We start from the raw sequence: 19,094 nt of genomic DNA, 5'->3' as shown, positions 1-19,094 counted from the left end.
TTGCAGCTGCTGCCGCTGACGATGATGACGACGCCGCCGCCGCCGCCGCTGCTGCTGCTGCTGCTTTTGCAGCGAGCGCGTCGAACGGTTATTCAATGGCTCGAAACCACGCAGCTGCCTGAGATTTAGCCATATTCTCAAGTGTGCCGAGTTGATGGACTCAGCCCGCTCGCTCGCTCGCTCACAATGACTGCGCGCAGAATAAACGAAAATCCCATCGCGTTTAATTAGGTTTTTTTGTTTGCTCCCCGCACTGAAGTTTGTTGTGGTTGTAGCGTTCTTACCCCATGCGGCTACTGGACATCATTTGCAGCATGTTCAGAATTGGTGTACGGTGCTTTTTCTTCACGACTTTGCAGCTTTTAAATCCTTTATATCAAGTTCGCTTGCTTGCTTGCTTGCGCGCTTACGACCGTGCAGATCTTTCGGTCGTTTCTTAACCCACTTCCCGTGATCCAATCGAGCTGACATTTTGCACACAGACTCGTTGTGCGTGACAATTAATGTTCGTGAATTTTTTTTCTCCAAAATTTGACACTTTTTAGGACAAAAATATTATATGTAATTACCAATTGCTTAATGCTGCCATGCAATCATCTGACCCATAGGTGGCAGCCATCTCAAGCCAGAGGACGAGAGGACTCTAGCCGCCACGCGTATAAAGGATTTATAGTGAAAAACTTTGTTTTTACGGGTTATACTTGTTTCCTGGATTTTTATGTTTACGCAAAGTCACTTTAAGATGTTTTCCTGTTCATGTTTTTTGTTTGTTGCGGTTGCACCCGATTCAAGAGCCGAATGGCTCACAGGGCTGAACCAAATAAATGAAATGAAATGAAAATGAATGCAGCTGCTCGGGTGTTCACGAGAACACCTTCCCCACGTCAAATTACGCTCGTTTTGGCCTCCCCGCATTGTCTTCACGTAGAATACACTTTTAGAATCCTCTGGTTAACTTACAAAGCAGTGAACCACCTTTCTGCAGCCAACATCATTGACACGTTGCACCCACGTGTCGTGTCCCCTCAAGGTCCCTAAGATCCGAGTCTGCGGACAATTTAAAAAAATCCGCCTTGAAAACCTATTTGTACGTTTCCGCTCGTTAAACTTTTAAGTCGAATTTGAGTACGTGATTCTTAAAATGTTTTTGTGATATGATTGCTTTCATGCTGAGTGTCTGCTGCTGCTGCTGTGTCGTGTACGGCACTTTAAGATCCTTGATGAAAAGCCGCGATCTAAATCTAATTATTATCATTGGAGCTCATCGGATTCTTCCTCCAGGACGAATCCAATATTCTGATTCAATTCGACTAAATTGCAGCTCTCTCAGAATAAAAACAAGTAAACCCGTAAAAACAAAGTTTTTCACTATAAATCCTTTATATGCGTGGCATCGTGGCGGCTAGAGTCCTCTCGTCCTCTGGCTTGAGATGGCTGCCACCTATGGGTCAGATGATTGCCTGCCACCATTAAGCAATTGGTAATTAAATATTTAAAAAAAATCCTAAAAAGTGTAAAATTTTGGAAAAACATTTTCACGAAAATAAATTGTCACGCACAACGAGTCTGTGTGCAAAATGTCAGCTCGATTGGATCACGGGAAGTGGGTTAAAAAACGAGCGAAAGATTTGCACGGTCCTAAGCGCGCAAGCAAGCAAGCAAGCAAACTTAATATAAAGGATTTAATAAAAACCGGTTCGGCCGTCGTCACACAACGAGCATCGCTCCCTCTTCTTCTGGGCGAGTGGGGGGGAGGAAGGTGGGGGGAGGAAAGGGGGGGGGGGAGAGGGGGGGGGGGAGGAAAGGGGGGGGGGGGGCTTTCCCCGCTCACTCGAATGGACCTCGGCTGTGGCTCTGTGACATCAACTTTCCGTCGCTCAATTTTCTCGTGCGTTTTTTGCCACTCTACCCCCCCACCACACCCCGAGGCATTATAGTGTATAGTGTAGTGTATAGTGTAGTGTATAGTGTAGTGTAATATAGAGTAGTATAGTATATAGTGTAGTGTATAGTGTAGTGTATAGTGTAGTGTATAGTAGTGTAATGTAGAGTAGTATAGTGTATAGTAGTGTATAGTGTAGTATATATTGGTGTAGTGTATAGTGTAGTGTATAGTAGTGTAATGTAGAGTAGTATAATGTATAGTAGTGTATAGTGTAGTATATATTGGTGTAGTGTATAGTAGTGTATAGTGTAGTATATATTGGTGTAGTGTATAGTGTAGTGTATAGTAGTGTATAGTGTAGTCTATAGTAGTGTAGTGTATAGTGTAGTGTATAGTAGTGTAATGTAGAGTAGTATAGTGTATAGTGTAGTGTATAGTAGTGTATAGTGTAGTGTATAGTAGTGTAATGTAGAGTAGTATAGTGTATAGTAGTGTATAGTGTAGTATATATTGGTGTAGTGTATAGTGTAGTGTATATTAGTGTAATGTAGAGTAGTATAATGTATAGTAGTGTATAGTGTAGTATATATTGGTGTAGTGTATAGTGTAGTGTATAGTAGTGTATAGTGTAGTCTATAGTAGTGTAGTGTATAGTGTAGTGTATAGTAGTGTAATGTAGAGTAGTATAGTGTATTATAATGTAGTGTATAGTGTAGTGTATAGTAGTGTATAGTGTAGTGTATAGTAGTGTAATGTAGAGTAGTATAGTGTATTATAGTGTAGTGTACAGTTGTGTAATGTGTAGTGTAAAGTGTAGTGTGAATTGTAGTGTATAGTGTAGTGTATGGTAGTGTATAGTGTAGGATATATTAGTGTAGTGTATAGTAGTGTAATGTAGAGTAGTATAGTGTATAGTAGTGTATAGTGTAGTGTATAGTTGTGTAATGTATAGTGTAAAGTGTAGTGTGAATTGTAGTGTATAGTAGTGTAGTGTAGAGTAGTATAGTGTATAGTAGTGTATAGTGTAGTGTATAGTTGTGTAATGTATAGTGTCAAGTGTAGTGTGAAGTGTAGTGTATAGTAGTGTAGTGTATAATGTAGTGCAGTGGTTCTTAACCTTGAGTGCAGCCTTGCACTCCTTTGGTTCTCAATTGGAAAAACATTTTTTTCAATGAAACAAAGTTGCCCCGTGCTGAACTTGTCTTTTCGATTCTTCTCAAAAATAACATCTGGCCACGTCACGCACACGCCCAGGAAGGGGCATCTCGCACACACCCAGGGGGTGCCCCCAGGTTAGGAAGAAGATATGTTGGTCAATCTTTGGGTACACGTGTAGTCAGTCGCAAGTAATCCTTCTGCCAGCGATGCTTTCCCAGTGCCCCGGTGTCTTTGGCCTCTCTCGTCAGTCGTGCCGACGAACCGTTGCGTCTTCATCCGTTTGTTTTATGATTTCTCAGAATTGTTGTTATTTAGCTGTTGAGGTTGGGGTGGCGTGGGGTGGTGTGGGGTGGGGTGGGGTGGTTCTATTCCCGGCTCTCTAATCTCAAGTCAGCGTCTCACCGGTAGACGGGCGAGAGGTGCCGGCTACGGAATGGCAAACGAAGCGTCCTTTTGCCGTCACCGGCGGCGGCGGCGGTGGTGGTGGTGGTGGTGGTGGCGGTGGTGGTGGTGGCGGTGGCAGTGGTGGTGGTGGTGGTGGCGGTGGCGGTGGTGGCGGCGGTGGTGGTGGCGGTGGTGGTGGTGGCGGTGGCGGTGGTGGTGGTGGTGGCGGTAGGGGTCGGCACGGTTTGAACCGACTCAAACTGGTTTCAAATTGAGCAATCCAAACCAAACCAGCGACGACTGAACCAAACCAAACCAAAACCAAACCAAACTAAGCTAAACCAAACCTCTTAAGTTGGCTTGAACCAAACTAGTTTGAGCCGGTTCCACCCTGTCCGAGCCAAACCGAGTCGGTTTTCGTAGCCCCAAACCAAACCGAACCAGTTCAAACAGAGCCAAACCAAACCGATTTGGTTCGGTTCAAACCGCGGTTTGGTGGTTTGAGCCAAACCGTGCCGACCCCTAGGTGGCGGTGGCGGTGGTGGTGGTGGTGGCGGTGGTGGTGGCGGCGGTGGTGGTGGTGGTGGCCGCGCAGCGGTGCGGCGGGATTCCGGCGCGTGGCGCGGATTCGCGGAGCGCCGGGACTCAACAGCTGACGATCAATCCGCCCCAACACGGCTAATGAAGCGCTGATGCCTCCCTTCCTCCATCCTCCATCCCACTCCTTTCCTCCTCCTCCGCTCTATCCTCCCCTCCGCTGCATCATCCTCCCTCCTCCTCCCTCACCCCTCCTCCTCCCTCCATCCTCCTTCCTCACCCCTCCTCCTCCATCCTCCCCCTCGCTCACCCCTTCTCCTCCTCCTCCATCCTCCCCCTCGCTCACCCCTTCTCCTCCATCCTCCGTCCTCCCCCTCGCTCACCCCTCCTCCCTCATCCTCCTCCCTCACCCCTCCTCCCTCATCCTCCTCCCTCACCCCATCTCCCACCCATCCATCCTCCTCCCCCTCCCTCACCCCTCCTCCTCCATCCTTCTCGCTCCTCCCTCACCCCTCCTCCCTCCATCCTCCTCCCTCACCCCATCTCCCTCCCATCCATCCTCATCTCGGCGCCCGCACAGACGCCGCTCCCTCCGCCGCTAATGCGTTCCCTGCCTCCCCCGTTATGGAACCAACGCTGCAGAGCTGCCGAGTGTTTATAGCCCGGGACCGATTTCAACATGCAGTGTCTCACCGATTTAAACATGCAGTGTCTCATCGGCAGCGTCGGGCTCGCTTGAGACAATGCTGCCAGACGTTCATAGGCACGGGCCTGTCTGTCAGACACCGCTCCTAGTTCGACGGAAACGATATCTCGCATCGCACTCAACGGCAATTAGCGTCGTTGTGCAGATTAGAAGGAGCATGGCGAAATGAATCCGGCAGACGCTCCGCGCTTTTCCCGTATCTGTTCTGCCACTTGAAGAAAAACTTTCTTTCATTTTTTTTTCCTACACATCCCATCAGCTTTAACGGCCTTCTGGGAGTGCACAACACACGGCCCATCTGCCACGTGGCCTCACTCCCAGAGTGCCGTGTGGCGGGACTTGTTAAACAAATTGTAATATACGTGGAGTGACAGATACGTGAAGGAGACGCGTGCTTTGTCGGCATATCCATCCCTAACTTGACTTAATTGCGTTCATAAAGCGCCTTAGCCGAAAGTGAATTAACGACGGCACAGAAGCACGCCGTGGCATGGGACGAGATGAAACGGGCGCGCGGTGAAGTGCCGGAAACGCGTAACGACCGCCCGACCCTTTCCATTGACACAGCTCCAACATCTCGGGCCCGGCTTGCTCGCCTTGAGCTCTCTTCTCCTTTCCTAGTCTCGCGAGCTCCTCTCTCGAAGCTTCGCTCGGGACCCGCTCAAGTTTTCGGGCCGACCGTTGCCCCCTCCCTCCGCCCCCCCAAACAGTTGTCAAGGCGCTCTTCCCCCCCCCCCCCTCCTCCAACCCAGCTTAAAAAGACGCTCCAAGCCTGGGGTTGTCATTCAGACTCTGTCTTCTCGACAGACCTGTTCTTCACCTGAGGACGGCTGCTTGCGTTGTGGCCGAAACGTCGTGAGAATTATTTTGTTGTGTTTTATTTTTTTTATTTTATTACTTCCCTTCTACGTGACTTTACCGAGAGAACCAAGAAGATGAGTTGTCAACCGTCGCCTCGAACCCTCGACCCGCTTCAGAATCTCTCGCCCCGCTCAATTTCCTCCTCGCCCGCCGACCAAATCGCCGCGGATTATTCCTCGTTCCCGGCAGGCGGTCTGGTCTGCCTGCGCGTTCGCTTCGGGTGAGCCGTCTGGAATCTCGGCGATCGCGCACGCGAGGGCGGCGAGGGCGGCGGTGGCGGCGAGGCGAAACTTCGGTGAAGGTGGACTAGTCGGTGGAGGATGACGGTGGGGACGACGAGGGTATCGGCGATGACGCGGGCGGCGGGGGGGGGGGGGCAAGGAAGGGAGGGGGGGGGGGATGAGAAAATACGGGGGGTCCTTAAGGAGGAGCGGAAGACGGTGAGAGCGAGCTTGACCATCTTGACGTTGACGAGGGAGTTCCGATCCAGCGCAGAGGACCCAGGAGCGACGTTGAGCGCGGGGCGGGGGGGCGGAGGGGGGACGTAGAGGGACGCGTCTGGGATTGTGAGCGCAGTGAGCGCGGCGATGGAACGTCGAGCGAGATGAGGGAAATTTCGATGTAAAGCTTTCGTGACTGCAGGGATTCATCTTCTTGGTTCTTTCGGTAAAGTCACGTAGAAGGGAAATAATAAAATAATAAAAATAAAACATAATAAAATTTCGATTTAAAGCTTTCGTGACTGCAGAGATTCATCTTCTTGGTTCTTTCGGTAAAGTCACGTAGAAGGGAAGTAATAAAATAATAAAAATAAAACATAATGAAATAAAATAATATGTTCATTATGTTTTATTTTTATTATTGTATTACTTCCCTTCTACGTGACTTTACCGAAAGAACCAAGAAGATGGACCCTTGCGCGTGTGGGGGAAGGGGGCCGGGGGAGGGGAGGGGTGGGGTGAGGTGCTGCTGGGGGGATGAAGAAGAAAGCCATCATGGGTAATGACGTGGGTGATGCGCGCGCACGCGCGCGCGAGATCGATCGCCGGCTGGCCGTGCTCATCAGCAGTAGTTTACGGATCGTTGCCAAGAAAATTAGCGTCGCTTGTCCTTAAAGTGAAGGAAAAACAGGCCACCTCTCTGCAACGCTTTAGCTCCCGCCCGCCCGCCCGCCCGAATGGAACGTCGGTGCAGAGTTTTGTGTTGTTGGCCGCGCTCGGGACTTGCCGTCGAGAAAATTGGGGGCCGATGTCGATCGTGAACGTTTCGGGCGAGCAACCAGCGCCGGGAAGGAAACAAATTCAACAAACAGCGCTTAAAGAGGTGGCTAAGCACTGTGCCACCGCTCCCCCACGCGCACACTTACAAAGACAAATATCCCCTGTGTAGCCTTAACAGACTGTAGGGGCAAGTGCTGTTAGCGAGCACCTACGAAGGCCGGAACGGCACACGAGGGGGCGGGTGGCCAGCACCACGCCCGGCCGCCTTTGTCTCCCCAGTGGCGATGATGAGGCCCGGGAATCGGTTCGGATAACCGTCGCCGGCGTTGGTGGTGGCCGCCAGTGGGAATCGAACCTCGGTGATGTAGCCGCGGGTTCGTGGCCAAGCCTGGGTCAGAGGTCGCAAACGGGTTTTGATTCCTTACCCGTACCCGTACCCGGCCGCACCAGGGTCGCAAACGGGTACCCGTACCCGGCTGTACCCGATTGCGACCTCTGGGATGAAGCCATGTTGCAGGCGCGGGTGGGTTGATTCTAGGAACTTGAATTGTGAGAAGAGACACAAGACGTTGGGAAATGAGTGACAAACGGTGACTCACCAGTGACTCACGGCCTACCCGTACCCGTACCCGGCCGCAACAGGGTCGCGAACGGGTACCCGTACCCATACCCGGCTGAGTACGGGTAGCCGGGTATCGGGTAGGGTACGGGTATCGGGTACCCGATTGCGACCTCTGGCCTGGGCTAACCGCCACACCAACCACCGCCGCTTCTCCCGCACCGCATCGGCGATCGCGCGAACACGCGAACATTTCCCTCTGCGACGCCGCGGCTTCCGACCCCTCCGCGCTCCAATTCCACGCGGGTCAAAAAAAAAAAACCAGCGGCGTCCATTCCCCGATATTGGCCAATAAAAGCGGAATTCACGCGGTATAGCGGCACATAACCTTTCCCCGTTGCTTATCACTTCCAAATGTCACTTGTCGTTATAGGCCATTTCTCCAGGCAACGCAAACTCCGTTTAACCCCCACCCACCCCTGACTGAAATGTACCCCCTTGCCTCGGGGGCTCGCCGGGAGAGGCTGTCTGGAAGTGGGCTGGTTAGCGCGGCTAACGTTGAAGGGGCTCGCGCAAATAAAACGGTGCTCGCGACCTGACCTGCAGGGCCTCGGCTCATCCCTCCACGGTGGCTGGGAGATGTTGACCACCTCGCCTGGTGTACGGGAGGTCGCGGGTTCCATCCCGACCCTGACGGCGCCTGCTGTATATTTTTAATTTTCGCGTCTTTCTCGCTCATCATCATCACGGTGGCTGGGAGATGTTAACCACCTCGCCTGCTGCTGTATATTTGTAGTTTGCGGTGTCTCTCTCTCCCCGTGGTGGTCGTGTGGATTGGGCACCTCCGCGGCTAGGAGATGCTAACTACCTCACCTGGGTAGACCCGTCTCAATATTCTCTCCGTGGTCGCGTGGATTTTTCTCAGAGTCTTCCGGGTTTTCCCCTCCGCATTAAGAATCAACTTCACGCGATGAGAAATTTTTGGCTACTGCCTATAAATGTCTGCACGACGACGCTGATGATGATGATGATACGCCACTTCGGTGAGCCATCATTCCGTTATAGCCATGATCGCTTCTGAAAAAGAGCTGCCTAGTTCAGCGGGTCTTACATGCTGCAATAAAAAATAAGGAACATTTAATAATACTTTTTTAAAAAACACGCTTTCATGAAATGTACCGTACTCGTAACGGCAAAACTCCACGACTCCAGGAAGTGGCCCCGAGGCTTGCCACAACGTAGGGGGGCCGTGGTCATTTACAGACAACGTCAGTTGAGCGTGGACAATTAGACCCAAGCCGAAACACGACATCTAAAAAATTATTCTAGATTTGAAGCTTTCGTGACTGCAAGGATTCATACTCTTAGGTTTTTTCGGTAAAGTCACGTAGGTAAAAACATTAAAATTAATAAAAAATAAAATAAAACAAAAATCACGACGTTTCGGAGGCAGCACGAGTCTCCGTCATCAGGTGGGACCGTCACAGCCAGATTAGCTGCATCAAGTGAGGCAATGATTCAAGATGTAATCCCTTAAAAGCAAGTTGAGGGGGGAGGAGAGGGGGGGGGGGGGGAGCTCATCAGAATGTGGTAGCCAATTAATGGAACGTATTGAATGATAGAAGAAAGTATTGTCATCCGTATGACATAAATATACTAAGCTTGCAGTCGATACCATATTGGGAAGTGGGTTAACATTGAGTTCCAAGATTTGAGGATACGACAACAACAACAACAACAACAGACAGAGTGAGTTCAATAGAAGCGTGTAAAATAGTTCAGTTTTTGGGTCTGTATGCATCTCTGTGGGTCTATATGTATCTACGTGTGAATGAGTTCCATGGCCCATCGGATTCCTCTTAGTATAAATCATTCTTACGATTCTAAGGGTTTCTATGTATCTCTATGGGCCTCTGTGTGTCTCCACGGGTCTCTATGCATCTCTATGCTTTCAGAGTATTTGACAGCTGCTGCTGCTGATATAAATTTCGCCGACGATGATGATGATGATGAGCTCGCTTCGCTGAGCTATCGTTTGTGATCGCTCAGCCGGGGGGGGGAGGGGGGGGGGGGCCTTACCTGGCTCAAACATTTTTTGTTTCAAAGAATCAAAGAGTATTGTTTCAAATAGTTTCAACTCAAGCCAGCCAACGCCTTGCTTCCCACCCCTCCCACTCCACACTCCCCAAGGTGACAGCTTCAGAGGGCACGGGATTAGCATTCGTCTCCGCACTAACACGCTCACTTGATGTTCGTTCTTTTGTTGTTGTCGTCAAAAATCCAATTAAGTGCCTGTGCGCGCTTGCGTGTCCGCACGCTCGCGTGCACGCTTGCGTGTCCGCGCGCTTGCGTGCACGCGCGTGTCCGCACGCTTGCGTGCACGCGCGTGTCCGCGCGCTTGCGTGTCCGCACGCTCGCGTGCACGCTTGCGTGTCCGCGCGCTTGCGTGCACGCGCGTGTCCGCACGCTTGCGTGCACGCGCGTGTCCGCGCGCTTGCGTGTCCGCACGCTCGCGTGCACGCTTGCGTGTCCGCGCGCTTGCGTGCACGCGCGTGTCCGCACGCTTGCGTGCACGCGCGTGTCCGCGCGCTTGCGTGTCCGCACGCTCGCGTGCACGCTTGCGTGTCCGCGCGCTTGCGTGTCCGCACGCTCGCGTGCACGCTTGCGTGTCCGCACGCTTGCGTGCACGCTTGCGTGTCCGCGCGCTTGCGTGTCCGCATGCTTGCGTGCACGCGCGTGTCCGCACGCTTGCGTGTCCGCACGCTTGCGTGTCCGCGCGCTCGCGTGCACGCGCGTGTCCGCACGCTTGCGTGTCCGCACGCTTGCGTGTCCGCACGCTCGCGTGCACGCTTGCGTGTCCGCACGCTTGCGTGCACGCGCGTGTCCGCGCGCTTGCGTGTCCGCACGCTCGCGTGCACGCTTGCGTGTCCGCGCGCTTGCGTGTCCGCACGCTTGCGTGCACGCGCGTGTCCGCACGCTTGCGTGTCCGCACGCTTGCGTGTCCGCGCGCTCGCGTGCACGCGCGTGTCCGCACGCTTGCGTGTCCGCTCGCTTGCGTGTCCGCACGCTCGCGTGCACGCGCGTGTCCGCACGCTTGCGTGACCGCACGCTTGCGTGTCCGCGCGCTTGCGTGCACGCACGTGTCCGCGCGCTTGCGTGTCCGCACGCTAGCGTGCACGCGCGTGTCCGCGCGCTTGCGTGTCCGCACGCTTGCCCCTGGCGCCCGGCGGGTCTGTCCCGAGACGTCCTCCTTGCAGGCAGCGAGCCTTCGACACTTCACGTGTGTTCATCATTTTTGTCACGTGGTTTAGTGGTAAACAATTGGAGGTGGAGGGGTTACCGGCCCCCTCGCACCCGGCCTTAGCGTGCACCTGGCCTGGCACAGGCGCCGTGGTGACGTCGCCGTCACTTGACGTGGCCTCGAAGTGCACCTGGCCTGGCACAGGCGCCGTGGTGACGTCGCCGTCACTTCGTTGCGAATGGCGCGTGTTGGATATTGGTGATGATGGTGATGACAGCTTTGTGATGGTGTTGTTGACGGTGAAGGCAAATGACGATCGCGATAAACTTTTTGATGATGGCGATGGGGACATTGGCTACGACGATGATGGCGATGATGACGATGATGGCGATGACGATGATGATGATGGCGATGATGGCGATGATGATGATGGCAATGATGACGATGATAATGTTGATGGCGAGGATGAGGGCGATCATGGCGATGACGACGATGATTTTGATGATGACGACGATGACGACAGCGATGATGACGACGACGATGGCGAGGTTGGCGATGAGCTAACCTGCGTGTGTTTGTCACGTGCCCCCCCCCCCCCCGTCGGTGCCCCCCTCCCCCCATGGGCTGCCCCCCCCCCCCATCTCTCCACGTCTGCGTCTCTCCAGCAGCTTTCGTGAAAAATTTCCGCGTCAAATCGGTGACGCAGACCTCCGTGCTGCTGGTGTGGGAGGCGCCCGCGTCGTACAGCTCCAGCGAGCCGCTCAAGGTGGCGCGGGCGCACACACGCACGTACACACGCACACACGCACACACACACGCACGCACGCGGGCACCGCATGAGCACTACACACACACACGCACACACACACGCACACACGCGCAGGCACCGCACTAGCACACACACACACTCACTCCACACTAGCACACACACACGCGGGCACCGCATGAGCGCTACACACACACACACACTCCACACTAGCACTACACACACACACTCTCCACACTAGCACACACACACACACTCTCCACACTAGCACACACACACTCCACACTAGCACTACACACACACACACTCCACACTAGCACACACACACACTCTCCACACTAGCACACACACACTCCACACTAGCACTACACACACACACACTCCACACTAGCACACACACACACACACTCTCCACACTAGCACACACACACTCCACACTAGCACTACACACACACACTCTCCACACTAGCACACACACACTCCACACTAGCACTACACACACACACACACACTCCACACTAGCACACACACACACTCTCCACACTAGCACACACACACTCCACACTAGCACTACACACACACACACACACTCCACACTAGCACACACACACTCCACACTAGCACACACACACACACACTCCACACTAGCACACACACACACTCTCCACACTAGCACACACACACACACTCCACACTAGCACTACACACACACACACTCTCCACACTAGCACACACACACACACTCCACACTAGTGCTACACACACTCACTCTCCACACTAGCACTACACACACACACACTCCACACTAGCACACACACACACACACACTCTCCACACTAGCACACACACACACACACACTCCACACTAGCACTACACACACACACTCTCCACACTAGCACACACACACTCCACACTAGCGCTACACACACTCACTCTCCACACTAGCACAGACACACACACACTAGCGCTACACACACACACTCACTAGCACACACACACTCCACACTAGCACTACACACACACACACACTCCACACTAGCACACACACACACTCACTCCACACTAGCACACACACACTAGCGCTACACACACACACTCACTAGCACACACACACTCCACACTAGCACACACACACACACACTAGCGCTACACACACACTCCACACTAGCACACACACACTCCACACTAGCGCTACACACACTCACTCTCCACACTAGCACACACACACTCCACACTAGCGCTACACACACTCACTCTCCACACTAGCACACACACACACTCTCCACACTAGCACACACACACTCCACACTAGCGCTACACACACACACACACACTCCACACTAGCACACACACACTCCACACTAGCACACACACACATACTCTCCACACTAGCACACACACATACTCCACACTAGCACACACACACTCCACACTAGCACACACACACACTCCACACTAGCACACACACACTCCACACTAGCACACACACACATACTCTCCACACTAGCACACACACACACTCCACACTAGCACACACACACTCCACACTAGCACACACACACACACTCCACACTAGCACACACATACACTCACTCTCCACACTAGCACACACACACACACACTCCACACTAGCACTACACACACACACACTCCACACTAGCACTACACACACACACTCTCCACACTAGCACACACACACACACTCTCTACACTAGCACACACACACTCCACACTAGCACACACACACACACTCTCCACACTAGCACTACACACACACACACTCCACACTAGCACTACACACACACACTCTCCACACTAGCACACACACACACACTCTCCACACTAGCACACACACACACACACACTCTCTACACTAGCACACACACACTCCACACTAGCACACACACACACACACTCCACACTAGCACTACACACACACACACTCCACACTAGCACTACACACACACACTCTCCACACTAGCACACACACACACACTCTCTACACTAGCACACACACACTCCACACTAGCACACACACACACACACTCCACACTAGCGCTACACACACACACACTCCACACTAGCACACACACACACACTCTCCACACTAGCACACACACACTCCACACTAGCGCTACACACACACACTCTCCACACTAGCACACACACACTCCACACTAGCACACACACACACACTCTCCACACTAGCACACACACACTCCACACTAGCACACACACACATACTCTCCACACTAGCACACACACTCCACACTAGCACACACACACATACTCTCCACACTAGCACACACACTCCACACTAGCACTACACATACACACTCTCCACACTAGCACACACACACACTAGCGCTACACACACACACACACTAGCGCTACACACACACACACACACTAGCGCTACACACACACACACACTAGTTCTACACACACACACACACTCCACACTAGCACACACACACACTAGCGCTACACACACACACACTCTCCACACTCACACACGCGGGCACCGCACTCGCTCCATACACTCGCGACCTCCCGCATACCAGGCGAGGGAGATAACATCTCGCAGCCGCCGCGGCCGCCGCGTCCAAAACCACGGCAACTTTTCTACCTTCTCTAACAACACCCCCGCCCTCCGCGCTCTGACCCCTTGACCCCCACCATGACCCCCGCCCCCTCGCCCCCTCCTCCAACAAGGTGGTGTCGAGCGACGGCCAGGCGATCGAGGTGGACGGCTGGTCGGGCCGCAAGCGCGTGAGCGGCCTGCGTCCCGACACGGAGTACCGGCTGGGCCTGACGAGCCGCGGGGACAGCGCGGGAGCCCTGCAGCAGGAGGTGGCGGTGCGCACGGCGCCCCAACTCTTCAGGGGGGCTCGCCCCGTGCCGCTGGGACGCGTCTCCGCCGACGGCACCATCAGCCTGGACCTGCCGCAGCCCGCCGACGGGGTGCAGCTGCGGTGGGTGGTGCGGGGGTGGTGGGTAGGGGTGGGGTGGGGGGGGGGGTGTGGTGGGGTGGGGGGGGTAGGGGGGGGTGTGTGTGGGGGGTGGTGTGGGTGTGGTGGTGGTGGGGGGGTGTGGGTGGAGTGGGTGTGGTGGTGGGAATGGTGGTGGTGTGGGGGTGGTGGGGGTGGAGTGGGTGTGGTGGTGGGGGGGGTGGTGTGGGTGGTAGGGGTGTGGTGGGGGTGTGGGTGGAGTGGGTGTGGTAGTGGTGGTGGTGTGGTGTGGTTGTGGTGGTGGTGGTGGTGGCATGGGTGGAGTGGGTGTGGTGGTGGTGGTGTAAGTGGAGGGGTGTGATGTTGTGGGTTGTCGTGGTGGTGTGGGTGGAGTGGGTGTGGGTGGAGTGGGTGTGGGTAGAGTGGGTGTGGTGGTGGGTGGAGTGGGTGTGGTGGTGGTGGGTGGAGTGGGTGTGGGGGTGTGGGGGTGTGGGTGGAGTGGATGTGGGGCTGTTGGTGTGGTGGGTGTGGTGTTGTGTATGGTGTGGGCGTGGGGGTGTGGGTGGAGTGGATGTGGTTGAAGGGGCGTTGTGATGGTGTGGCTGGCGTGTTGTGCAACTGGCGCGGTGTGTAAATATTCGCCGCTAGGGAGACAAAGGCGGTCCGGGCGTGGCGCTGGCCACCCACCCCCTCGTGTGCCCTCCCAGCCTTCGTGGGTGCTGCTACTCGCTAACAGCACTCGCCCCAACATTCTGCCAAGACTGATTGGTCGCGTCGCTGCGTGTGTCTGCAGGTCCTACTGCTTGGTGGTGGTGCCGCTGGCGAGGCAGAAGGGCCGCTACCTGCGGCCGTCAGGAAGTCCCGAAGAGCTGGACCTGGACCAGGTGCGGGGTACCACGGCACCACGACACCGCGTCTCCACCACCACACCAACTACCATTGTCACCACCACCACCACAACTACTATTGTCGTCACCACCACCACAACTACCATTGTCGTCACCACCACAACAACTACCATTGCCGTCACCACCACCACAACTACCATTACTGACACCATCACCACCACAACTACCAATGCTGTCACCACCGCCACAACTACCATTGTCACCACCACCACAACTACCATTGTCGTCACCACCACCACAACTACCATTGCCGTCACCACCACCACAACTACCATTGTCATCACCACCACCACAACTATCATTGTCGTCACCACCACCACAACTACCATTACTGACACCATCACCACCATAACTACCAATGCTGTCACCACCGCCACAACTACCATTGTCATCACTGCCACCACCACTACCACGACCACCAATGCTGTCACCACCGCCAACACCAACCCCCCTATCCTGCCCGCATCTCCCTGCCGCCCCCCCCCCCCCCCCAGCTGGTGGAGGAGACGACGCCCGGTGGCCGGAGCCGGCGTCGTCGTCGTCGCCGTACGACTCCCCGGGGCGCCGCGGCGGACGCGGCCGGCGGTGGAGCCTCGGCGTACGTGACGGCGCGCTGGGACGGGGGGCCGCCCCCGCCGTCTCCTCCCTCGGCCGGCGCCGGCGCCGGCGGCGGCGGCTTCGTGGTGGGCGACGGCGCCCGCCTGGGCGGCCACGTCAACCGCCCGCTGCAGGAGGGACGCGCCTTCACCTTCTTCGCCATGGCGGCCGTGGGCTCCCGCGACGCCGTGAGTGGCTTCGGCCGTCGTGTGCCGACCCCTGACCCCGCCGCCGGCCCCTCCGGAGCGCCCCCCGCGGGCGCCGCGACGAGCCAGTGCCGGCACGATCGGCGCCGGTGCCGCGGAATGACGGAGGTCGAGGGGGGAGGTCGAGGGCGGAGTGGGCTTGGTAGCCGGGAGATGTTAACTACCTCGCCTGGGGTGCGGGAGGTTGTGGGTTTGATCCTGACCCTGAGCGCCTGCTGTGTAACACTGGTCAACACACTTTTTCTGGCATAAGGTATTCCAACGGTTTTAAGGTAATTTTTGGGGTGCTGATTCCAAATCTGGCATCAGTTTTTGTCTATCACATCAGGTTTTTGAGATATCAAATATTGCATTTTCAATAAAAACTGCAGAAGAAAAATAGTAAATAAATGTGGATATCTGCATAAAATGATATTATAAACGCACTATCCTAAAAATAAAGCACCATATATTAACACCAAAGCAGTCACTGACTCGCAACAACTTGCAATCACAAGTGACGGAGTTAATTTCGGGTAAAATCAATGAAAATGGGGTATGCCGGTAGCATAAAAATGAGATGTGATAGAGCAAATCTGAGATCAGATTTGGAATCAGCACCCTGAAATTAGTCTAGAACAGTTGCAAAAGTCCAGGCCAGAATTTTTTTTAATTTTTTTGTTGACCAGTATAATTGGAGTATGCGGTCTCTCTCTCTCTCTCCCCGTGGTCGCGTGGATTTTTCTCGGGGTCTTCCGATTTTCCCCTCCACATTTTAGAATGAACGTCACGCGTTTAGGCTGTTTTGCTGCTGCAGTAGATTTCCACTTATGACGATAAGCCCCATTTTTGTTGATGGGACACTGTCGCTTCTGAATAACACAGCTCCCGCTAGACCTTTACCTGGTAAAATAAAAATTAACCCGTAAAAACAAAGTTTTTCACTATAAATCCTTTATATGCGTGGCGGCTAGAGTCCTCTCGTCCTCTGGCTTGAGATGGCTGCCACCTATGGGTCAGATGATTGCTTGCCACCGTTAAGCAATTGGTAATTAAATATAATTTATTTTTACCAAAAAAGTTTAAATTTTGGAAAAAAAATTTTCACGAAAATAAATTGTCACGCACAACGAGTCTGTGTGCAAAATGTCAGCTCGATTGGATCACGGGAAGTGGGTTAAAAAACGACCGAAAGATTTGCACGGTCGTAAGCGCGCAAGCAAGCAAGCAAATGAACTTAATATAAAGGATTTAAAAATAGTTGCGTTTAGCAGGACCCCGCGAACGGGAGGTGGGGGAAGGGGGTTTTCGTCTGGCGAGAAAAAAAACTACTTTTTGATCGAGCGAAGAGTGAACGGCGCGTTGGCAGGAAACCGATCCTCGGGATTCTTCCAGGCCTCGCCGAACTGCCGGCGACTCGGCCGACGGCTTCGGCGGCTGCTGCTGCTGCTGCTGATGGCACGGAACATATTGGGGCTTTCATTTAATTTTTCTGATGCTTCGGTGTATGCCGAATGAAAACGGCACGTGTGCTATTTGACCCATGAGGAATTACGTTTGTCGTTTTTTAAAATGTCAAAATCCTCTCCTCCACCTTCTCCGCTCCTTTTATTAAAGCGTCTCTCGCGTTAATTCCCGCTCGGGAAGCGGTGTTTCTCCCCCTAACGACGGATCCGCCAAGCCTCTCCGGCTCCTGCGCCCCAGGTGATTTCGTCGTTTCTCTCGGTCGCCACGTGGCCCCCCCCAAACCCCCCCCCCCAATTAAAACATCGCGGCGCCGTGACGGGCGACTTCTCCGAGGTAGCTCCGTCACGTCTGCTTCCGCGGTCCGCTTTTCTTTGGTTCTTTCGGTAAAGTCACGTATAAAGATAAAATAATAAATTAAATAATAGCATACGACGTTTCGATTGCAACACAAGCAATCGTCATCATCAGGTATAAATGAAATAGCGACAAAAAATCTAACCAGAAAACTATAGACAGACATATGAGCAGACAGATATCACCAAGATACAGAGAGAGAGAGCAACACAGGTACAGAGAGGGAGATCGTCTCTGTGGGGTGGCCTTAAATAGACAGAGGGGGGGGCGGAGGCAGAGAGAGGGAGGGGTTAGAGAAAAAATTGTACATGTCAATGAGTGCGAAGAGACGCGTAGTAAAGTACGCAGGCTCGAACACAAAAACGCGTTTCGTTGAGAGACCCGAGTGGATTTTTCGTCTCGTGGTGGTGGTGGTGGTGGTGGTCTCCTCCCCTGAGGTCGACTCAGCCTCAAATGAGCGCCTGGTACGGTGCGTAGTAAACATCGCCACTTGGGGAGACAAAGGCGGCCGGGCGTGGTGCTGGCCACCCACCCCCTTGTGTGCCGTTCCGGCCTTCATAGGTGCTGCTCGCTAACAGCACTTGCCCCGACAGTCTGTTAAGGCTATACGGGTGATCTTTGTCTTTGTGTGTGTGCGCGCGTGTGTGTGTGCGCGTGTGAACGTGCGTGTGCCCGCTTGCGTGTGCGTACGTGTGTGCGTGCACGTGTGTGTGCGTGTGTGTGCGTGTGTGTTCGTGTGTGCACGTGTGTGTGCGCGCGTGTGTGTGTGCGCGCGTGTGCGTGTGTGTATGTGTGTGTACATGTGTGTACGTGTGTGTGTACGTGTGTGTGTGTACGTGTGTGTGCGTGTGTGTGTGTGCACGCATGTGTGCACGCGTGTGTGTGTGCGCGCGTGTGTGTGCGTGTGTGTGTACGCGTGTGTGTGTACGTGTGTGTGCGCACGTGTGTGTGTGTACGTGTGTGTGTGTGTTCGCGTGCCACAGCGCATGTGGGCGGTGAGCGGCTACTCAGAGCCCGTGGTGTCCCCTGAGCCGGAGCCGCTGCCCATCTCGGAGGAGGAGGAGGGGCTGCTGTGGGTGGTGGGGCCCGTGCTGGCCGTCATCTTCATCATCTGCGTCGTCATCGCCATCCTCCTCTACAAGAGGTGGCGGGCGGGCGGGCACGCGGACCGTCGTCATCATCATCGCCTTCATCGTCATGATCATCGTCGTCATGATCATTGTCGTCGTCGTCGTCGTCATCATCGTCGTCATCATGATCGTCGTCGTCATCATCATCGCCGTCATCGTCTTGATCATTGTCGTCGTCATCATC

The 19,094-nt window shown here is 54.0% G+C and overlaps 1 protein-coding gene across 1 annotated transcript in view; it reads left to right on the top strand.

Annotated features, from left to right (window-relative positions):
- Positions 1-19,094, top strand: part of LOC144734362 (receptor-type tyrosine-protein phosphatase S-like) — a 232,586-nt gene that overhangs the window by 168,681 nt on the left and 44,811 nt on the right. The window contains 5 exon segments of the mRNA XM_078616477.1: positions 11,217-11,317; positions 14,034-14,293; positions 15,063-15,153; positions 15,672-15,962; positions 18,764-18,924. Coding sequence (XP_078472603.1) covers positions 11,217-11,317; positions 14,034-14,293; positions 15,063-15,153; positions 15,672-15,962; positions 18,764-18,924 — 904 coding nt within the window.

Source organism: Lampetra planeri, chromosome 3, assembly GCF_965212315.1.
Source record: "Lampetra planeri chromosome 3, kcLamPlan1.2.h2, whole genome shotgun sequence".
Taxonomy (NCBI): domain Eukaryota; kingdom Metazoa; phylum Chordata; class Hyperoartia; order Petromyzontiformes; family Petromyzontidae; genus Lampetra; species Lampetra planeri.
Note: the sequence above shows the minus strand (reverse complement) of the source record. Positions and strands in the feature narration are given on the sequence as shown.